The 25,190-nt window shown below is 34.7% G+C and overlaps 1 protein-coding gene across 3 annotated transcripts in view; it reads right to left on the bottom strand.

The window, feature by feature from the left end:
* The window catches only part of RPS6KA6 (ribosomal protein S6 kinase A6), a gene marked incomplete at both ends in the record, with an annotated part of 161,943 nt that overhangs the window by 62,262 nt on the left and 74,491 nt on the right, over positions 1 to 25,190 (bottom strand). For all 3 annotated transcript variants that reach the window (XM_081221584.1, XM_081221586.1, XM_081221585.1), the window contains 3 exons: positions 10,178 to 10,257; positions 21,063 to 21,143; positions 21,811 to 21,892. In XM_081221584.1, coding sequence (XP_081077710.1) covers positions 10,178 to 10,257; positions 21,063 to 21,143; positions 21,811 to 21,892 — 243 coding nt within the window. The remainder of the gene's footprint in view (positions 1 to 10,177; positions 10,258 to 21,062; positions 21,144 to 21,810; positions 21,893 to 25,190) is intronic.

Raw genomic sequence — 25,190 nt, 5'->3', positions numbered from 1 at the left:
AACTAAGCCAGTGTGCCACAACCACTGTGCCTGCGCTCTAAAGCCCGCAAGCCACAACTACTGAGCCCATGTGCGGCAGCTACTGAAGCCCACGTGCCTGAAGCCCGCGTGCCTAAAGCTCATGCTCTGCAACAAGAGAAGCCACCATAATGAGAAGTCTGTGCACCGCAGCGAAGAGTAGCCCTCGCTCGCTGCAACTATGAGAAAGCCTGCATGCAGCAACGAAGACCCAACGCAGCCAAAAAATAAAAGTAAATAAATTAATTAAAATAAATAAATAAATAAATAATATACTGAAAACTTAAAAAAAAATCCTTCTCTTCAACATTAACCATTTTAATGTAGATATTCCTAAAACATATTATGCAGCTTGCATATCTTTTTACCCTGAATGTACTGCACAGGATTTACCTTTTTAAAAATAACTTAATGTCATAATTCGGTTATTATATTTAGTACACTACTATATAGGGATGCTCTCAGGATCTTTGCAGTATATTAGATATTTTGTTTTAGCATTGGTAATTCCACTATTTCTACTATTTTCTCTTTCACTGTCTACTATCACTTCTCAGGAATTTTGCTTTCAGCAGCTCTACTAACCTAAAAGCTTCAGTTATACCAACATAAGTTGTAGAATTAGTAACTCATATTAAACACGGTTCTAAACCCAATCTCTGGCCTAAGGGGTAGCTCCAGGACTCTTCTGCTAGTAGAATACATGAACTTAAAGGCACTGAATTCCTCAATCTTTTTCTGCCTGGGAACACAGGTGCTATGATGAAGTGAAAAGTACACTGGACTTGGAATTAGAATTAGCAGTGTAATGTTTGACATTTCACTTAGCCCTCGGGGCTTCAGTTTCCAAATCTGTAAAATAAGGATAATAGTATCTGCTACATCTACTTAACAAGGTTGTTTTAAGAGTCAGCTTAGTTTATGTGGGAAAAAAAAACTTTGTAAATTGTAAAATCCTATGTGTGTAACCATGAGGTATTATTGTTATAGGTTTATGTCTATATTCATTCAAAAGTAAGTGTTAATTTACACACAAAATTGGGCATTACTCAACCATTAGATGTAATTGTTAAGATTTATCAAGGGCTTCCAATTGGCAAAACAAATAACTTGTCTAGAAATTGGTTATTTTCATTAAAGAAATATCTAGATTATTAGGAAACCTCAAAATTTTAATGAAATATCATAAAATCGTAAAACTGGCTTACCCACTTAGAATTATGGCCACTGAATTATATTATGCAGACTCAGGTACTAGTAAAATTTCTGAGAATGAGCAATGAAAGATAAATTTTGATATTACATCCACTTTTTAAAATGATCTATAGAAAAACAACGATTGTTCATTATCTAAGTTTCAGAAGAATTCATTTGAATATTATAATGGTAAAAGTATAAGAACATCATTTTCACTTGGCATTTTATTAAGAAGAAAAACAGATGTTACCTATTTCACTTCTGAGGAAGGCTAATCAAAACGTTCATGGAAACTTAACACAAAAGAAAACCCTAAACAAAAATCTTTCAAACGCTAAAAGAAGAAAACTGCTTAATTTACAGTTTATGACAAGCATATTAACTTGTCATGAAATTGTCTCTGAGGAAAGCTTCATGATGGACACAAATAAGAAACTTATTAAGTAACTATCACGTGCCAGCCACTTTTCATTATGTTATTACAATCTTCTAAACAACCCTATGAGGTAGGTATTATCACCACCTTACATATGGAGACTCAGAGTGATAAAGTAACTTGCCTAGAAAAACACAGTAAGAAGCAGGCAGGATTTGAACTCAGAAAGAATTATCCCTAAGAACTACCTCTTCCCCAGAAGCCACTTCTGCCATATGTTATGTTACAACTTTTTAAGTTTCAGGTTCACTACCATTAATGCTTTTCTATTCACTAATTATCCTGAGTCTCCCCCTAAATAAAAATCATCTAAAACCCCAGCACCGTGAGGTAAGGACTGCTAGTCTTTCTGTCTGCTCTTCAAGTCGTTCACGTATGTATGTATGAAGGTGTGTTTTAACATATTTGAGATCACACTACATAAACTATTTAGTGGCCTCCTTTTCCCCCACTTAATATTATATTATAGGCATTCGTCTATATCTTTAACTTATTAATAAAGAGTTGTCAATAGCTGTACAATCTCAACATACTAATTTACTATAATTTATCTAATGCTCATTTAGGTTATTTCCAGTTTTCACTATTATAAATAACTCTGTAATATGCATATATATTTTTGATATTTATGGTTATTTCCCTAAAATGGATTTCTGAGAAATAAGAAAGCAAATACGAGGCAGTCAAGGAGAATAAATAGTCCAAGACTCTCGACATACGGAACAAAATTATTTGTCAAAGGGTTACAATAACTTACACTCCCATCAGCAGCTTATGAAAGCATTTGTCTTACCACATCCATGATAGCATTGAGTATACCCTTTTAAAATATATTTTCTAATTTGATATACAAAACTGTAATCAATTGTTCTGATTCTTAGGCTATATAATTTTCCATGTCTAGTGGACTTTCTATTTTTTTAGTGAATTATCAGCAATGTTTTTTCCTATCTTCCATTATTTACTTACTGTTTTTTCAATTGGTACAGGCCCTTTAAATATTAAAAATGTCAGTCCTCCATCATATTACTTGTAAATATTTTCCCCACTTTGTGCTGGTTTTTGATGTTCAGTAATTCTTAATTTTATGTAGTCAAATTTATATATAATTTCTGTATGATTTTACTTCATTACTTTAATGATTTAGGAGACCCCCATTCAATAGTCAACTACACATTCAGTTGCATTTTCTTTTAGGATGAGAAGTTTTCAAGATTTAGTTCTTTAATGTAAGTAAGATTTATCTTTGTATGTGTTAGTGGTAACAATTTAAAATGTTTTTTTTTCTTTCTGAAATTTCTAACCAATTTCTCATATATGGTTTACTGAACAATCAATCTCTTTGCCATTAACTTGTGATTCTTCCTCTATTATAATAATATATGGTAAGTCATATATACCAGAATATTCCTGGACTATACAGTATGTTTCTAATCTTGTGTTGAGACTGTGATGGTTTGCTTATAGCAGTAGCTTTATAAAGTTTTAAACAAGAGGTAGGGCAAGGAAATGGTGATCTTTATTTTCAAAATGTCTTAGTTCTTTTCACTTATTTACTTTTCCAAGCACGCTGATAAAATCATCTGTCAATTTCAAACAAGAATTCCTATTGGGACTTTGTTTGAAATTTTGTTAAGTCTACAAATTAATTCTGGAAGAACTGGAAGCTTTATAATTCTCAGCCATTCATCTCATTGTATTTTCTTGACATTAGCAAAATATGGTATGATCTAAGAGGTGTGTGTGTGTGTTTGTGAGGAGAGAAATTTGGGGAGGTGCCATTCCCTTTAAAATATATATGACATACATTATAAATTTCTTTAACAAATACAAAAATGTATTTTTAAAAGTCTTTTTCTAAGGCATAAAGAGTAAGTTCTCATTTTTGATGATATAGCAGTTTTTTGTACATACACATGAAGTATAACCAATAAAAACTTATTAATAAGCTGTCTATAGAAGTAACCATTAAATCATTTCTTAGCAGCCTGTTCAATGAATATATGAATTTATTGTCTTTGGGGAAATGCATTTAAAATGCTTGTTCTTACCTAATATTCCAGACTTAGGAATCAAAACTTACTGACTGCATCTCTGTGCTAGTATGGGTTTAGATAGTCCCACATCAAGAATGGAGGTCTGAAGAGTTTAAAAGAAAATTAGAAATAACTACAAGTAAGAATTTCTCAAACATATTCTTCACACTTCTACAATCTAACACAAGAAATCATGAATACTTGTTATACTATTGTCCCTCTGTGTCTTGGAACCAGCTTTTAATAAGGTCCCTTAAAGACACTCTGGGAAGGGGGTCCTAGACAGACCCTATCACATACTGAACTCTGTTCTAGAGTAAAGAATATACCAAGGTCACAGTCTATGTTCATGCATGGAATGTTCTATACTGGAGGTAGACAGGTAGAGGTAGACAGGGAGACAGGTCTTAGCCACTTAAGCACTAGCTAGCATCCCAGAATCACAATGCTCCTTTCTCACAGCAAATTCTAGAATTCTGAGAATCAAGAGTAGTTTTCCCATATTTTAATTCTGGAAGTGAAATGTTGAACCACTATCACCCAATTAAAATTCTACTACCAGACTACCGCTTCAAGACAAAATGAGGTAGACAAAGACAGGATTTAATTTCCCATCTGAAACAACTAAAACACAGGACAAAATATATGAAATGACACTTTTCAAGACACTGGACATCAGGCAACAAAGGACAGTGAATATTGAGAGATGGAAACAGCCCTACAACTGTCCTAGCTCACTACCTGGAAAGAGTTCTTAAGCACCAATGCAAGGAGGGCAAAGTCAGGCCACAGCCTGGAAGGCTCCTGAGTTGATGAGATGGAGCTGAGAGAGTGGGGAGACCAGAAGGACAGAATTCACAAGATAGAGTACAGAAGGGAGAATTACAGAGAGAGAACTGTAGAGTTATGTAGATGGTCTGTCTCAAGTACTCAGCAGAGAAATGCTCAGCACATGTGAGTGAGGAAACCTGAGCCAGAATAATAACCAATGGAAGTATTAGAGGGACTAATCCATGGAACTCACACAGGGCCAGGAATAGTTCCTATTACCTCCACACAGAAGAGAAAACCTCATAATTCACAGGGCACTGGACAGAGTAATCAGATGCTTCACAGTGGTGTAAAATCATCCCGATTAGACACTGTTCTGGTCCAGTTTAACAATCTGAAATAAACTAGTTCCACACAAATTCCAGAACAAAGTTCAATAATAATTATAGGAATACAAAAATATCCATCACCTAACAAGGTGAATTTCAGGATGTCTGTCATCCAATGAAGAATTCCCAATCATGGATCTAAAGAAACTACTTGAGCCTAGGAAAAGAACAACCCTAAAAGATTTTTTAAAAGGAATTCACAGAACTCACAAAGGACCAGGATAAGTCCTGTACCAAACAGTGAGAGTGAAAAATCTCATAATTGATAGGCTGGTTAGAGTACTAAGAAGGGTCATGTTTCAGTATTGGGAAAAATTAATCCTAAATTCTGTTTTGGTACCACATAAAAAAGGTTAAAAGCAAGACTCAACAGGTTAACTGCATCCCAGAACAAAGGTAAATACTACTTATAAGAAAACACAAGTATCTAGAGTACAAGAAAATTAAATTCATAACACCTACCATCCAATAAAAAATGACCATACAATTATGCTGCCACTGAAGCACAAAAACAACCATAGACAATACCTAAACAAATGGGTGTGGTTGTGTCCCAATAAAACTTAATTTACAAAAAAATCAACAGGTCATATTTGGCCTGTGACTATAGATTCCTGACTCCTGAATTAAAAATTTATACTACAAACACTAAAGCAACTACTAAAATACACAACAACAAAATGTTATTTTGATAAAAAGCCAACCAAAGGTATAAAAATAAAATCATGAAAAATAATTAATTAAAAATAAGACAGCAGGGCTTCCCTGGTGGCACAGTGTTTGAGAGTCCGCCTGCCGATGCAGGGGACATGGGTTCGTGCCCCAGTCTGGGAAGATCCCACATGCCGCAGAGTGGCTAGGCCCGTGAGCCATGGCCGCTGAGCCTGCATGTCTGGAGCCTGTGCTCTGCAACGGGAGAGGCCACAACAGTGTGGGGTCCGCGTACCACAAAAAAAAAAAAAAAAAAGGCAGCAAAAGAGGAATAAAAGAACAAAGAACAGAAGGGACAACAACAAAAAAACATGAATAGAAAGATGGAGATTCAAACCCAACCGTATCAATGGTCAGATTAAATGTAACAAGTCTGACACACCCATTAAAAAGCATAGATTTTCAGACTGTATAAAAAACAAGGACAATTATATGCTGCCTTAAGTACTACACATTAAATATAAGGACAAATATATTAAATAAAAATATGGAAGACAATATACTAAACTAACACTAATTTTTTTAAAAACCTGGAGTGACTGTATTAACATTGATGTAGATTTCAAAGCAAAGAACATTAGCAGGGATAAAATAAGTAATCTCATAATGACAAAGGGTCAATTCACCAAGAGGGAATGATAACCCTAAATGTTTATGCACTTAATAACAGAACTTTGAAATACATGAAACAAAATCTGACAGAAATTCAAGAAGAAATAGATAAATCCATAATTATAGTAAAAGGTTTCAATCCCTGTCTCTCAAAAAAAATGTTAGAACATGTAGAGAAAAAATTAGGAAGAATATAGTAGACAATACCACTATCAACCAAATTAATCTAATCGACATTTACAGAACCTTCTACTACCCAAAAGCAGAATACAAAGTCTTCTCAAGTACACATGGAACATTTACCAAGATATACCATATACTGAAGCATAAAATAATTTAAGTGAATTTAAGAGAATTCAAGTCATACAAAGTGTGCTTTATGACTACAATAAAATTAAATTAGAAATCAATAATAGAAATTTATCTGAAAACTGCCTAAATATTTTTAAATTAATTAGCATACTTCTAAGTAACACATGAAACAAAGAAGAAATAAAAGGAAATTAGAAAACACGAACTAAAAGAAAATAAAAACATCACATATCAAAATTTGTGAGATGATGCTAAAGCAGTATTTAGGGGGAAACTTGTAACACTATATGCTTATATTAGAAAAGAAGAAAAAGTCTCAAATCAATAACTTCTGCTTCCATCTTAAAAACCAGAAAAGCTAGTGAAACACAAAATTAAGCAGAGAAAAATGAAGTAATAAAGATTAAAGTGGAAAACAATGAAATAGAAAACAGAAATACAATAGAGAGAATCAGTGAAACCAAAAGCTGGCTGATTCTCTAAGAAGAACAATAAAATTGATAAACCTCTAGCAAGGCTAAGTGAGATGAAAAAAGAAGACACAAAATACCAACATCAGGAATGATGATATCAACATTACTAACAATTCTACACCTATAAAAGTCATAAAGGGATATTATGAAAACTTTATGCCAATGAATTTGATAACTGATGAAATGGACAAATTCATTAAAAGACACAAGATACTAAAGCTCATTCAAAAAGAAAGATGAACTGAATAGCCCCAAGTATATTAAATTAATTGAATTTATAGTTAAACAATGTACCATTAAAAAAAACACTTCAGGCCCATAGGGCTTCACTAGTGAATACTATCAATCATTTAATGACAATTTAACATTGAACTTTCCAGAAAACTGAAGAGGAGAAAATTCTACCCAACTCATTCTATGAAACCAGAATTGCTGACACCAAAATTAGATATAAACAATAAAGAAAACTACAGTCAAATATCTCTCATGAAAATAGATGCAAAAATTCTTAACAAACTTTTAGTAAATAACGTCCAATAATATGCAAAAAGGATAATACATCATGACTACATGGGGTTCATCCACAGATGCAAGGCTGCTTCAACATTTGACAATCAATCAATGTAATTCACCATATTAAAAGATTAAAGAAGAAAAAAAACATGATCATCATCTCAATAACTGAAAAAAAAAAGCATTTGACAAAATCTAACATATATTCCTGATAAAAACCCAACAAACTAGTAATAGAAGGGAACTTTCTCAACCTGATAAAGAACATGCAAAAATACCTATACTTAACTTTGTAATTTATGGTGAAAATATGCTTCCCCCCCTAAAATCAGAAATAAGGCAAGAATCTCTGCTCTTACCAATACTTTTCAACACTGATCTGGAGGATCAAGCCAGTGTAACAAAGACAAATAAATGATGTCCATAATGGAAAAGAAGAAGTAAAACTCCTTATGTGCAGATTACCAATAGAAAGTTCTATTTGCAGTCTACCAAAATGTTGCTAGATAAAATCAGTAAGTTTAATTACACTGTGGGATACAAAGTACAATATACAAAAATAGTAATCATATTTCCATCCAAATTGAAAATAAAATTAAGAAAGTAATTCCAGTTACAGTGACATTTTTTAAAAAGAAAATACTTAGAGATAAATCTGACAAAAGACATGCAAGACCTGTACACTGAAAATGACAAGACATTGCTGAGACAAATTACAGAAGACTTAAATAAATGGAGAGATACACTATGTTCATGTATTGGAAGACTCAATACTGTGAAAATGTCAATTATCTGCAAATTGAACTACAGATTCAATACAAACCCAATCAAAATCTCAGCAGGCTTTTTTTTTGTAGAAAGTGAAAAGCTGATTTTTAAATTGATATGGAAATGCAAAGGACCTAGAAGAGGCAAAACAACTTTGAAAAAGAAGAGCAAAGCTCAAGGATTTGCACTACCTGACTTTAAGACATATTATAAAAGTACAGTAATCAAGAAAGTGTTGTATTGACATAAAGACAGACAAACAGATCAACGGAACAGAACAGTGTCTACAAATAGATCTTCACATATATGGTCAATTGATTTTCAACAAAAAATGCAAGGTAACTGAGTGGAGAAAGCACAGTATTCTCCAATGATGATGCTAAAACAATGAGATATCTATACATGAAAAAAAGGACTTCAACACATATTTATCACCATATATGAAAATGAACTCAAAATTGATTATAAACATAAATGTAAAACCAAAAACTACAAAACTTCTAGAAAACATAAGAGAAAATCTTTGTGGATTAGGCGAATATTCCTTATCAGGACACCAAACAACACAATTCATAAAAGGAAAAAAAAATTATAAATCAGACTTCATAAAAATTAAGAACTTCTGCTTTTTGAAAGACCCTGTAAAGAGTACAAAAAGACAAGTCATAAACCAGAAGAAAATATTTTCAAACATACATGATAAAGGACTTACCATCCAAACTATATAAAGACTCAAAATTCAGTAAGAAAACTACCCAATAAAAAACGGACCAAAGATTTAAACAAACATTTCATCAAAAAAGATATATGTCAAATAAGCACATGAAGAAATGCCTAACATCATTAGTCATTAAGGTAATGCAATTCAAAACCACAATATGGTATCACTGCACACTTAACAGATGTTCAAAATTAAAACAAGACTGACCATACCAAATTTGGGAAGGATATGGAGCAACTGAAACTCTCATATACTGCTGGTGGGAATGTAAAAATTATATAACAAATTATATAACAGTTTTCTTTGGAAAACAGTTTGACAGTGTCTTTAAAATGTCAAAATATAGACCTACTATATAACCCAGTCATTATATTCTTAGGTATTTAACCATGAAAAATGAACACATGTCCATACAATCACTTGTACATGAAAGTTTGTAGCAGCTTTAGTTAGTAATATCCAAAAATTGCAAAAAACACACATATCCATCAACAAGTGAATGAATAAACAAATCATTGTATATCCATACAGTGGAATACCACTCAGCAATAAAAATGAACTACTGATATACACAACCACTTGGATGAATCTCAAAATAATTATGCTGAGTTTAAAAGCCAGACCAAAAAAAAAAAAGAATACATACTATATGATTCCATTTATATAAAGTCCTAGAACATGCAAACCAAACAGTGACAGAAAGCAGATTCAGTAGGGGACGGGCAGGAAGGAAGCATTAAAAAAGGGCATAAGAGAACTGTTGGGGATGATGAATAAACTAATTATTTTGATTGTGTTGATGGTTTCACAAGTTTATACAAATGTCAAAATTTATCAAAGCATGTACTTTAATATGTACAGTTTAGTGTATGTCAACTGTACCTCCATAAAGCTATTTTAAACATGAATAAATTAAACACTACTCCCAGAGGCATTTTGGTAGCTTGAGTAGCCAAAGTCCTAGGCTTGCCCCTAGCTACTTCATCCAGTTATTTATACTGATCTTGTGCCTAAGGGAAAAATGAGTAACACATTGAGATGATCTAAATGAGAGGCAGACAGAAAATGCCATTAACTGGCACATTCACTAAATACTATGTAACAAAAAATAATTATTATTTAAAATTTCTGTAGGAAAAAAAGTAATTAGCAAAAGAAAAAAAAACAATTATTCTTAGTTTTGTTTTAATAAAATACAGCCAAAATTTACAAATACTCACCTCTTTGGATAATCTTGTGAAGACATCTCCTCCCCTGAGAAAATCCAGTATTAAATACAGCTTCCCTTCAGTCTGAAAGGCTAATTAGAAATTAGAATGTAGTAATAATATTTTTAAGGCTTACAAAGCTTAGCATAGTTTTTAATTAACTTATATGTTTAGAATTTTATTACTGAACATTATAAAACAATTAAGCATTTACTCACATGGTCCATGATTGGATAACATCATCTCAAAATTAAAACTAGTGTTGAAAAAGCTATAAACCCCTTCCCAGAACATAATCAACCTTGGATGTAGCTTTACACAGAAATTTGTACCACCATCGTTTTCCTGATTTATGGAGCACCATGTTCTACTGCAATTGCCTGAACTCTACTTCTCCACCTACTGAAAATCTACTAATTCTGGCAAGCTCAACAAAAATGCCACCCCCTCTATTTAGCTTTCTTCTATTAAGGATTTCCCTCTTTTCACATTTCCCTAATAGCATCCTTAACCTCTTCCCCATCCGAATTACTTCTTACTACTCTTGAGATCACATTGCACTTTATTTATGTCTCTCTTATGGTACTTACTCCATTTTGATTTATACAATTAATTGGTCTTACATGTCTGTGTTCCCATTAGATTATACATTTCTTGAGATCAGAGATTATTTCACCTCTACAGCCCACTGAATTGAATAGAATGTTTTGAACACAACTGGTGTTTAGTGATTAATCTAATGAAATCCTAGAGATTCAAGGAAGGAGATCTTTAGATGATACTACTACTCTCATTCCATTAGGATAATGGGGAATAAAAGAATAATGGGTGGAAAATTCTAGAGGGATTTTTACAAAGAGATTTGGGTACATACTATAATGCATTATTTGTCAAAATTACCTAAGAATAAAGTCAATAGCTGCTATATTTTTAAATTTCAAAAATTGAGAGTGACATAGTAGATTGGATCAGTGATTTAATAATGTATATGCCTTTGAATTCTCCAGGGAAGCCAAATGCCACAATCTCATGCATATATTAAACTAGCAATGGAGCCATGATTAAAACTCAGAACTGCATGGATTGGAAGAATTAATATTGGTGACCCAAAGAAATCTACAGATTCAATGCAATCACTATCAAAATACCAATGACATTTTTCACAGAAATAGCACAAATAATTGTAAAATTTGTATGGAAACACAAAAGACCCCAAATAGCCAAAACAATACTGGAAAAGAAGAACAAAGCTAGAGGCATCACATTCCCTGACTTTTAGACCATGCTGAAAGCTACAAAAATCAAAACAGTATGGCACTGACACAAAAAGAGCCATACAGATCAATGGAACAGAATAGAGAGCACAGAAATAAACCCACGCACTTATGGTCAACTAATCTATGACAAAGGAGGCAATGGAGAAAAAACAGTCTCTTCAAGAAGTGGTGCTGGGAAAACTGGACAGCTGCATGTAAAAGAATGAAACTGGAACATTCTCTAATACCACATACAAAAATAAACTCAAAATGAATTAAAGACCTAAACCATAAAACTCCTAGAAGAGAACACAGGCAGAATACACTTTGACATAAATCATAGCATGATTTTTTTCAATCTGTCTCCTCAGGCAAAGAAAACAAAAGCAAAAATAAGCAAATGGCACCTAATTAAAATTAAAAGCATGTGCACAGCAAAGGAAACATCAATGAAATGAACAAATCTACGGAATGGGAGAAAATATTTGCAAATGATATGACCAATAAGGAATTAATATCCAAAATATATAAATAGCTCATATATCTCATCATCAGAAAAACAAACAACCCAATTAAAAAGTGTGCAGAACACCTGAATAGACATTTTTTCAAAGAAGATATACAGATAGCTAACTGGCACAAGAAAAGATGCACAACATCGCTAATCATCAGAGTATCAAAACCCCATATCAAAACAATGATGACGTATCAACTCACACCTGTCAGAATGGCTATCATCAAAAAGTCTACAAATAACAAATGTTGGAGAAGATGTAGAGAAAAGGGAGCTCTCATACACTGTCAGAAGGAATGTAAATTGGTGCAGCCACTGTGGAAAATAGTATGGAGGTTCATCAAAAAAATAAAAATATAACTATGATACGATCCAGCAATTCCACTCCTGGGTATATATCTGAAGAAAATGAATATATTACCACAAAAAATATATGGACCCCAATGTTCACAGCAGCATTTTTTACAATAGTCAAGACAGGGAAGCAACCTATGTGTCCATCAACAGGTGAATGGATAAAAAAGATGTGGTGGGAGGAATCGGGAAGATGGCGGAAGAGTAAGACTCAGAGATCACCTTCCTCCCCAAAGATACACCAGAAATACATCTACATGTGAAACAACTCCTACAGAACACCTACTGAATGCTGGCAGAAGACCTCAGACCTCCCAAAAGGCAAGAAACACCCCACGTACCTGGGTACAGCAAAAGAAAAAAGAATAAACAGAGACAAAAGAATAGGGACGGGACCTGAACCAGTATGAGGGAGCTGTGAAGGAGGAAAATTTTCCACACACTAGGAAGCTCCATCACATGTGGACACTGCGGGTGGTGGAGGGGGGAAGCTTCAGAGCCAGGGAGGAGAGCACAGCAACAAGGGAGCGGAGGGCAAAGCAGAGAGATTCCTGCACAGAGAATCAGTGCCGACCAGCACTCACCAGCCGCGAGAGGTTTCTCTGCTCACCCGCCGGGGCAGGAGGGGCTGGGAGCTGAGGCTCGGGCTTCGGTCAGAGTGCAGGGAGATGACTTGGGTAGGCGGTGTGAACACAGCCTGCAGGTGGTTAGTGCACCACGGCTAGCTGGGAGGGAGTCGGGGAAAAGTCTAGACCTGCCAAAGAGGAAAGAGACTTTTTCTTCCATCTGTGCTTCCTGGTGTGCAAGGAGAGGGGATTACAAGCTCTGCTTAAAGGAGCTCCAGATATGGGCATGAGCCGTGGCTAACAGTGCCGACCTCACAGATGGGCATTAGATGCTAAGGTTGCTGCTGCCACCACCTAGAAGTCTGTGTGTGAGAACAGGTCACTATCCACACCTTCCTTCCAGGGTGCCTGTACAGCCTGCCACTGCGAGGGTCCTAGGATCCAGGGACAAATTCCCTGGGAGAATGCACGGCGTGCCTCAGGCTGGTGCAACGTCCCAACAGCCTCTGCCACCGCAGGCTCGCCCTGCATCTGCACCCCTTCCTTCCCCGGCCTGAGTGAGCCAGAGTCTCCAAAGCAGCTTCTCCTTTAACCCTGTCCTGTCTGAGTGAAGAACAGACGCCCTCCAGTGACCTACACGCAGAGGCGGGGCCAAATCAAAAGCTGAGATGCGGGAGCTGTGTGAGCAAAGAAGAGAAATGGAAATCTTTCCCAGCCGCCTCAGAAGCACTGGATTAAAGCTCCACAATCAACTTGTTGTACCCTGCAACTGTAGAATACATGAATAGATAACGAATCATCCCAAATTGAGGAGGTGGACTTTGATGGCAAGATTTATTATTTTTTCCACTTTTCCTTCTATTGTGAGTACGTAAGTGTATGCTTCTGTGTGAGATTTTGTCTGTACAGCTTTCTTCATCATTTGTCCTAGGGTTCTATCCGTCCATTTTTCTTTTTGCTTTTTAAGTATTTTTCTTAATAATTTTTTTATTTTAATAACTATTTTATTTTATCTTCCTTTATTTTATTTTATTTTACCCCTTTTCTTTCTTTCTTTCTTTCTTTCTATTTCTTTCTACTTTTTATCCCTTTTATTCTGAGCCGTGTGGATGAAAGGCTCTTGGTGCTGCAGCCAGGAGTCAGCGCTGTGCCTTGGATGTGGGAGAGCGAAATTCAGGACACTGGTCCGCAAGAGACCTCCTAGCTCCACATAATATCAAGCAGCAAAAATCTCACAGAGATCTGCATCTCAACACCAGCACTCAGCTGCACTCAACGACCAGCAAGCTACAGTGATGGACACACTATGCCAAACAACAAGCAAGAAAGGAACACAATGCCGCACATTAGCAGAGAGCCTACCTAAAATCATAATAAATCCACAGACACTCCAAAACACACCAACAGACGTGGACCTGCCAACCAGAAAGACAAGATCCAGCCTCATCCACCAGAGCACAGGCACTAGTCACCTCCACCAGGAAGCCTACACAACCCACTGAAACAACGTTAGCCCCTGGGGACAGACACCAAAAACAACGGGAACTACGAACCTACAGCCTGCAAAATGGAGACCCCAAACACAGTAAGATAAGCAAAATGAGAAGACAGAAAAACATACAGCAGATGAAGTAGCAATATAAAAATGCATCAGACCTAACAAATGAAGAGGAAATAGGCTGTCTACCTGAAAAAAGAATTCAGAATAATGATAGTAAAGATGATCCAAGACCTTGGAAATAAAATAGAGAAAATGAAAGAAACATTTAACAAGGACCTAGAAGAATTAAAGAGGAAACAAGCAATGATGAACAACATAATAAATGAAATTCAAAATACTCTAGATGGGATCAATAGCAGAATAACTGAGGCAGAAGAATGCATAAGTGATGTGGAAGATAAAATAGTGGAAAAAACTACTGCAGAGCAGAATAAAGAAAAAAGAATGAAAAGAACTGAGGACAGTCTCAGAGACTTCCAGGACAACATTAAAAGCACCAACATTCGAATTATAGGGGTTCCAGAAGAAGAAGAGAAAAAGCAAGGGACTGAGAAACTATTTGAAAAGATTATAGTTGAAAATTCCCTAATATGGGAAAGGAAATATTTAATCAAGTCCAGGAAGAACAGAGAGTCCCATACAGGATAAATCCAAGGAGAAACACACCAAGACATGTATTAAGCAAACTATCAAAAACTAACTACAAAGAAAACATATTAAAAGCACCAAGGGAAAAACCACAAATAACACACAAGGGAATCCCCATAAGGATAACAGATGATCTTTCAGCAGAAAATCTACAAGGCAGAAGGGAGTGTCAGGATATATTTAAAGTGATGAAGGAGAAAAACATACAACCAAGATTACTCTACCCAGCAAGGATCTCATGCCGATTTGATGGAGAAATTAAAACCTTACAGACAAGCAAAAGCTGAGAGTGTTCAGCACCACCAAACCAGCTTTACAACAAATGCTAAAAGATATTCTCTAGGCAAGAAACACAAGAGAAGGAAAAGAACTACAATAACAAACTGAAAACAATTAAGAAAAAGGGAATAGGAACATATATATTGATAATTACCTTAAATGTAAATGGACTAAATGCTCCCAGCAAAAGACACAGACTGGCTGTACGGATACAAAAACAAGACTCAAATATATGCTGTGTACAAGACACACACTTCACACCTAGTGACACATACAGACTAAAGGTCAGGGGATGGAAAAAGATATTCCATGCAAATGGAAATCAAAAGAAAGCTGGAGTAGTGATTCTCATATCAGACAAAATAGACTTTAAAATAGAGACTATTGCAAGAGACAAAGAAGGATACTACATAATGATCAAGGGATTGATGCAAGAAGAAAATATAACAATTGTGAATATTTATGCAACCAAAATAGGAGCACCTCAATACATAAGGCAAATACTAATGGCCACAAAAGGGGAAATCGACAGTAACACATTCATAGTAGGGGACTTTAACACCCCATTTTCACCAATGGACAGATCATCCAAGAGGAAAATAAATTAGGAAACACAAGCTTTAAATGATACATTAAACAAGATTGGCTTAATTGATATTTATAGGACATTCCATCCAAAAACAACAGAATACACATTTTTCTCAAGTGCTCCTGGAATATTCTCCAGGATAGATCATACCTCAGGTCACAAATCAAGACTTGGTAAATTTAAGAAAATTGAAATTGTATCAAGTATGTTTTCCATCCGCAACGTTATGAGACAAGATATCAATAACAGGCAAAGATCTGTAAAAAATACAAACACATGGAGGCGAATCAATACACTATTTAATAACGAAGTGATCACTGAAGAGATCAAAGAGGAAATCAAAAAATACCTAGAAACAAATGACAATGGAGACACGATGACCCAAAATCTATGGGATGCAGAAATAGCACTCCTAAGATCGAAGATTATAGCAATACAATCTTACCATAAAAAACAGGCAACATCTCGATAAACAACCTAACCTTGCATCTAAAGCAATTAGAGAAAGAAGAACAACAACAACAAAAAAAAACCCCAAAGTTAGCAGAAGGAAATAAGCAATAAAGATCAGATCAGAAATAAATTAAAAAGAAATGAAGGAAATGATAGGAAAGATCAATAAAACTAAAATCTGCTTCTATGAGAAGATAAACAAAATTGAAAAACCATTAGCCAGACTCATCAATAAAAAAACGGAGGAGAATCAAATCAATAGAATTAGAAATGAAAAAGGAGAAGTAACAACTGACACTGCAGAAATAAAAAAAAGATCATGAGAGATTACTACAAGCAACTCTATGCCAATAAAATGGACAACCTGGAAGAAGTGGACAAATGCTTAGAAAAGCACAACCTGCCAAGACTGAATCAGGAAGTAATAGGAAATATGAACTGAGAAATCATAAGCACTGAAATTGAAACTGTGATTAAAAATCTTCCAACAGGGCCTCCCTGGTGGCGCAGTGGTTGAGAGTCCGCCTGCCGATGCAGGGGATACGGGTTCGTGCCCCGGTCTGGGAGGATCCCATATGCCGCGGAGCGGCTGGGCCCGTGAGCCATGGCCGCTGAGCCTGCGCATCCGGAGCCTGTGCCCCGCAACGGGAGAGGCCACAACAGTGAGAGGCCCGCGTACCGCAAAAAAAAAAAAAAAAAAAAAAAAAAAAATCTTCCAACAAACAAAAGCCCAGGACCAGATGGCTTCACAGGTGAATTCTATAAAATATTTAGAGAAGAGCTAACACCTATCCTTCTCAAACTCTTCCAAAATATAGCAGAGGGAGGAACACTCCCAAACTCATTCTACGAGGCCACCATCACCCTGATACCAAAACCAGACAAGGATGTCACAAAGAAAGAAAACTACAAGTCAATATCACTGATAAACAGAGATGCAAAAATCCTCAACAAAATACTAGCAAACAGAATCCAACAGCACATTAAAAGGATCATACACCATGATCAAGTGGGGTTTATTCCAGGAATGCAAGGATTCTTGAATATATGCAAATCAATCAATGTGATACACCATATTAACAAATTGAAGGAGAAAAAAATGTATGATTATCTCAATAGATGAAGAGAAAGCTTTTGACAAAATTCAACACCCATTTATGATAAAAACCCTGCAGAAAGTAGGCATAGAGGGAACTTTCCTCTACATAATAAAGGCCATATATGACAAACCCACAACCAACATCGTCCTCAATGGTCAAAAACTGAAACCATTTACACTAAGATCAGGAAAAAGACGAGGTTGCCCACTCTCACCACTCTTATTCAACATAGTTTTGGAAGTTTTAGCCACAGCAATCAGAGAAGAAAAGGAAATAAAAGGAATCCAAATTGGAAAAGAAGAAGTAAAGCTGTCACTGTTTGCAGATGACGTGATACTATACATAGGGAATCCTAAAGATGCTTCCAGAAAACTACTAGAGCTAATCAATGAATTTGGTAAAGTAGCAGGAAACAAAATTAATGCACACAAATCCCTTGCATTTCTATACACTAATGATGAAAAATCTGAAAGTGAAATAAAAAATCCACTCCAATTTACCATTGCAACAAAAAGAATAAAATATCTAGGAATAAACCTACCTAAGGAGACAAAATACCTGTATGCAGAAAAATACCTGTACACAGACACTGATGAAAGAAATTAAAGATGATACAAATAGATGGAGAGATATACCATGTTCTTGGATTGGAAGAATCAACATTGTGAAAATCACTCTAATACCCAAAGCAATCTACAGATTCAATGCAATCCCTATCAAACTACCACTGGCATTTTTCACAGAACTAGAACAAAAAATTTCACAATTTGTATGGAAACACAAAAGACCCCATATATCCAAGCAATCTTGAGAACGAAAAACGGAGCTGGAGGAATCAGGCTCCCTGACTTCAGACTATACTACAAAGCTACAGTAATCAATACAGTATGGTACTGACACAAAAACCGAAAAATAGATCAACGGAACAGATAGAAAGCGTAGAGATAAACCCATACATGTATGGTCACCTTATCTTTGATAATGGAAGCAGGAATGTACAGTGGAGAAAGGACAGCCTCTTCAATAAGTGGTGCTGGGAATACTGGACATATACATGTAAAAGTATGAGATTAGATCACTCCGAAACACCATACAAAAAAATAAGCTCAAAATGGATTAAATACTTAAATGTAATTCCAGAAACTATCAAATTCTTAGAGGAAAACATAGGCAGAACACTTTATGAAATAAATCACAGCAGGATACTTTTTGACCCACCTCCTAGAGAAATGGAAGTAAAAACAAAAATAAACAATTGTTATCTAATGAATCTTCAAAGCTTTTGCACAGCAAAGGAAACCATAAACAAGACCAAAAGACAACCCTCAGAATGGGAGAAAATATTTGCAATTGAAGCAACTGACAAAGGATTAATCTCCAAAATTTATAAGCAGCTCAATAACAAATAAAACAAACAACCCAATCCTAAAATGGGCAGAAGATCTAAATAGACATTTCTCCAAAGAATATATACAGATTGCCAACAAACACATGAAAGAATGCTCAACATCATTAATCATTAAAGAAATGCAAGTCAAAACTACCATGAGATATCATCTCACAGCGGTCAGAATGGCCATCATCAAAAAATCTAGAAATAATAAATGCTGGAGATGGTGTGGAGAAAAGGGAACATTGTTGCACTGCTGGTGGGAATGTGAATTGGTACAGCCACTATGGAGGTTCCTTAAAAAACTACAAATAGAACTACCATATGTCCCAGCAATCCCACTACTGGGCATATGCCCTGAGAAAACCATAATTCAAAAAGAGTCATGTACCAAAATGTTCATTGCAGCTCTATTTAAAATAGCCAGGAAATGGAAACAACCTAAGTGTCCATCATCGGATGAATGCAGAAAGAAGATGTGGCACATATATAGAATGGAATATTACTCTGCCATAAAAAGAAACAAAATTGAGTTATTTGTAGTGAGGTGGATGGACCTAGAGTCTGTCATACAGAGTGATGTAAGTCAGAAAGAGAAAGACAAATACTGTATGCTAACACATGTATATGGGATATAAGAAAAAAAAATGTCATGAAGTACCTAAGGGTAAGATGGGAATAAAGACACAGACCTACTAGAGGATTGACTTGAGGATCTGGGGAGGGGGAAGGGTAAGCTTTGACAAAGTGAGAGAGTGGCATAGACATATATACACTACCAAACATAAAGCAGATAGCTAGTGGGAAGCAGCTGCATAGCACGTGGAGATCAGCTCTGTGCTTTGTGACCACCTGGATGGGTGGGATAGGGAGGTTGGGAGGGGTGGCAACGCAGGAGAGAGGAGATATGGGAACATATGTATATGTATAACTGATTCACTTTGTTATAAAGCAGAAACTAACACACCATTGTAAAGCAATTATACTCCAATTAAAAAAAGAGAAAAAAATTAAAAAAGATGTGGTGTACACACACACACACACACATACACACACACAGAAGGTTATTAATCAGACATAAAAAAGAATGATATATTGCCATTTCAACAACATGGAAGGATATAGAGAATATTATGCTTAATGAAAATCAAAGACAAATATTGTATGATACCACTTCTGTGTGGAACCTAAAAAATATAACACACTAGTGAATATAACAAAAAAGACACAGACTCATAGATATAGAGAACAAACTAGTCGTTACCAATGGGGAGATGGGGGGAAGGGGCCAGACAGGGGTAGGGGATTAAGAGGTACAAACTACTATGTATAAAATAAATAAGCTACAAAGATATATCGTACAGTACAAGGTTTATAGCCAATATTTTATAGTAAATATAAATGGGCTATAACCTTAAAATTGTGAATCACTATATTGTACACCTGAAACTTATATAATACTGTAAGTCAACTATATCGCAATTAAAAAAAAAAAAAAAAACCTCAGAACTTGTCTGACTCCAAATTCATGTTCTTTCCATTGTACCTATTGCTTCTCACTGGTATTCTTCTCCTGCCAAACGTAAGAAAAAATAACTCAAATAGACTAATATCCCATATGGTCCTCTTCAACAGAATGAGGAAGTAAGATTAATATGCTCATTATGAACATGTAAGAGGAGCCCTTGCAAACACAAAAATGTTTTGAAGAAATTATCACAGTAGTTTGTAGCCTAAAATCCCTGGAGGTATAGCCTAGTACAGATATACTACTAGACAAGTAATCAGAAGACACTATCTTGTTACCTCAGACAAGTTAACCAACAAATACAAGAAACACTGGGGCTTCCCTGGTGGTGCAGTGGTTGAGAGTACGCCTGCTGATTCATGGGACACGGGTTTGTGCCCTGGTCCAGGAAGATCCCACATGCCATGGAGCAGCTAGGCCCGTGAGTCATGGCCACTGAGCCTGTGCGTTCAGAGCCTGTGCTCCGCAACGGGAGAGGCCACAACATTGAGAGGGCCATGTACCGCAAAACAAACAAACAAACAAACAAAAAACAGGAAATACAACTAAAAGCTAGATATTAATTCATATTTCAGATAAATACATTTTACATAGTTCAGCGTATTAAATTATTCCATATTAATTTCCCGTTTGAAGTATTTATATCCTGTTATATTACTGTCTGAAAGGAAATCTTAGTTCTCTAATTCCATATTTTTTTTTAAAAAAAGATTACATACCATAGTGCAATTTGACAATAAATGGATGATTTACTTCCACCAGTATATCCCTCTCCATCTTTGTCCGAACTCTGTCTCGAACTAAAAATTATAGAAGGGTAGAATATATTGCTCTCGTATATAATTTCAGTAGAGATCCCATCAGTAATTCACCAAACAAAAACATGGAAATATAAAACATAACTTTATAAGTGACCAAATTTGCAGTCTATATTCCTAGACAGTAATTACCATATTCTCAGAAAGCTAACAAATTCAGTTTAGATCTAGAGATGGGTTAAGGAGACACAAAGTTATTTGGTAAATAAGAATTTATTATATATTAGTCTCCAAATTGTTCAAATGAGTTTATTGACTAAAACTGAGCACAGTGTTATTGTTATCACAGCCTGGAAGACAGTATATATAAGTGTATGCAGGTAGCTGTGCTTTCTCAATATGCAATACCAAAACAGATAGACAGAAAAAATAAGAATCTTGAAATAAAAGAATATAGTTTAATAAAATAAGTTCACTTTAAATAAAACATGTCACTCTTTATCCCATTACTTTTTTAGCAGGGTACACTCACTAATTTAGGATATATGCCAATATCAAACCTAGAAATATCACTTACCACTAGAAATCTGTAACAATTACTAATGTTAAAAGGAAACTAAATCTACTCATCTTATATAAGCAGTACACAGCATATTTCTTAAAACAAGATTTACCAAATTCTATTTTAATAAGCTTTCTAATTTTCTACCTTTTAAAGAAGCTTTTTTTAACACCTTCATTGCATAGAGCTGTCCAGCATCAGGACCAGTCTTCTTTCTAACAAGAAAAACCTAATAGGAGAATTAAAATTAAAACAGTGAAATTCACATCCCAAGCCATTCCTGTTAAACATATACATTAGCACATACATACGGCCTTGCATTTTCTCTAATTTTATAAATATATACCTTTCCCTATAAATTATACTTGGTTAATATTTTCTCACTTTCAGTCACTTAGTGAATCACACTCCCATACATCCTATTGTGGAAAAGAAAATTTTAAAGAACATTTGAGAAGTTTCTAATGTAAGAGATAAATAATACAACGAAAGACAATTTGAGCTAAGGGAGCTCCTTATAAGACCCAAGCTCCTTTTTGTTACCTTAATAAGGAGCAAACAAATGTGATGACCATTAATTTGATACCTTCATTTCTACTTCCCTATTGGTCGATTTTAGAAGTTACCAGGTATTTTATTTTCTAATAAGAAATCAGAGGCAATTCTTATCTGTCTGCCAAGAAAAATAATCAAGATGGCAAATATTTCAATAAAGAAATGAAAGTTAGATTATTTAAAGTTACCAAGTAAGCTTAAGTAATAATATCTCATATTTTCAAACCAGGATTATGACTCATTAAAAGCTATGTTTTAAAAAGCCTCACTTATGAAGATAAATATGAGTATATTACAGTTTTATTAGTTATTTATTAATAAAGGTTTGTTTCAATTTTTTTAATTATTTAGTAAAACGTGTTCACTGCCTTACCTGCCATCCTCAACTCTAACAAGTTCTATTCAAGTGTTGCTTAACTTTAAAATGTGGTCAAGTAACTAACTTGTTCAAACAAAACTGCAGATGGGAGAGCTTTTAAGTAATTTTTTGTATCGCCTCTTTCCTAAGGTAGAGCTTAAAACCCTTTAATCCAAATATTTTATGTGATAATTATGTATCAGCCAACTGGGCAGGTGAGGGGGTGGAATCTTTACTTCATTTAATCTCTGCTTCTCCTATTCTTTATATCAGACCTAAATTCAAGGACCATTTCATGTTTACTGTTTTCATATTCATCTAGTGTAGTGCTCCTCACACTTTCTGTGTAGACCAACCAGTCTTTTTTTCCCCCTTTTCTCCAAGTCCATTGCAGACCATACTTCTATAAAATATAATCAGAATGAATTATTTAGAAAATTGAAATTTAATTGTCATAAAATACAATCCCTTTTTATACTAATTGATTCTACACATAAAATTACTTTGTCAAATTTCTGTAAAAGTTGCTAAATGCTTACTCTCAGTTTTTGAACATGTCTTACAGTAAGCCAGTAACAGTTCATACCACACTTGGAGTAGACTAATCAAGAGAATTCACATATTAACAGATGGCTGGATTTTGCAACATAAAACTATCTTTGGAGAAAAGAAAAGTTCAGGGCTTGAACCAAATCATAAATTTTGCATATCACCATAAACATTTCTGTACTGAAAGAACTAACAAAGCTACTACCCTATGTTACTCTCTTGTCTAATATCTACTCTGAACTCCAACAAGATCTCTCCAAACAATGTAGAACCCCAAGGAAGTGTGTATTGCCACAAAAGATTTCAGTAACTTCATTCCATGGAGTTATTTTAAGTGCATTTAAAATTGGAGAGGATAGTCCTAAAAATCCATGATTTTTCACTGATGAAAATAGTAAGCAATGGAACAGAATGTCAAATTTAACACACATATAGCCTACCCTCTGTCTTCTTTATAACGAAGATTCACTAGAAAATAAAATTAGTATTTTATAAATGAACAGTGTTAAATCAGGCTTTTTAATCACAGGAGAATATATTCAATCTGGTTTAGAGAGAATACATACACAAACTAGATTACCATGGAGTTCTAAATGTCATATAAAACTTATTGAGTGAGCTAAAGAAGCTATGACACCAGATGCACATTTTCTTATCTGCATTTTTCAAGTTTTCCACTGTTGGCAAACAAGTGGACTTGTACGTATTTGTATAGCTGATTTCAGTCTATATCAGTTTTTTAAACGGCAGGTTAAATTAATTGTCATAACACACACACACACACACACACACACACGCTTCAAAGCTAAACAAATGACATTAACCCTAAGCACCAGACTTAAAGTTTTCATTCAGTTTTACTGACATGGGCAAATAAAGGTAGATAAACAGTTTCCTCTTTCCTAATCAATATCATGTGACCAAGATGTTGCCAACAAAGGAGTCAAGTCATTTCGTGAGTGTTGACTACACTGCAAGTAGGAGAACTATTTTTCTCAGTCTCTTCCAAGAAAGCAATTCTCATATTTTTGTTCTCAAGAATTCTTTTACTTTGCTGAACAGTAGAAACTAACATAACATTGTAAAGCAGCTATACTCCAATAAATATTTAAAAAATAAAAATAAAAACCTTAAAGATGATAAACATAATAAAAAAATTCTTTTACAATCCTAAAAATTACTGATGACTCTAAAGTACTTTTGTTTTTGTGGGTTATATCTATTGATATTTACTATATTAGAAATTAAAACAGAAAAAAATTAACTATGTATTGATTCATTAAAAATAATAAATACCTGTTATATGTGAATATATTTTATAAAGATAACTATATTTTTTCCAAAACAAAAAAAATCAATGATAAGATTGACACTGATCTACATTTTTGCAAGTCTCTAATATCTGGCTGAACAGAAGAGAGTTGGATTCCCAAATCTGCTTCTACGTTCAATCTGTTGCAATTAAGTTGTTTTGCTTAAATTATAAGAAGAAAATCAGGCCTCATGCAGATATATATTTGGAAAAGAGAGTACTATTTTAATAGCCTTTCCATATAATTGTGGTTATTCTTCTTTGATATGACACAAGAATTTGACAAGTGGCAGTTTCTTAAAGATTAGCTGCAATGAAAAATCTGAAACCACATCAATTAACTGTCCATATTCTTTTACATAATTATCCATGGTCTACCTGACACTTTGAATGGATTTTGTACTGATGCCTTATTTGATAACTTCATGTGTTTGGTCAACTCAAAAACACTGGTTCACTGAGTTATGCAGATCTTCCAAATGTTGACAGTAGCAATCTCATCAGGAAAGTATTTTGAGTGTTGAGAAGAGTTAAGCCCACAGTGGCAAATAAAAATTTTCCAAAATTCTAATTTTTTACTTCAAAGCTCAAATTTTATCATTGACAAAATTATTATCAGTTGTTTTCCATGAAATAACAGGTTCGCTCCATTCATTTTTGAGAAAACATCTATCAAATACCCAAGTTTAAGTAACCATAGTTTGTCGATCATTCTTTCAAGTAAAAATGGTTTTCCATGAAAAAAGTGTCTAA

Source organism: Mesoplodon bidens (assembly GCF_964165515.1).
Source record: "Mesoplodon bidens genome assembly, chromosome: X".
Taxonomy (NCBI): Eukaryota; Metazoa; Chordata; class Mammalia; order Artiodactyla; family Ziphiidae; genus Mesoplodon; species Mesoplodon bidens.
The sequence above is the reverse complement of the archived record's forward strand: the minus strand, read 5'-3'. Positions and strand labels throughout refer to the sequence as shown.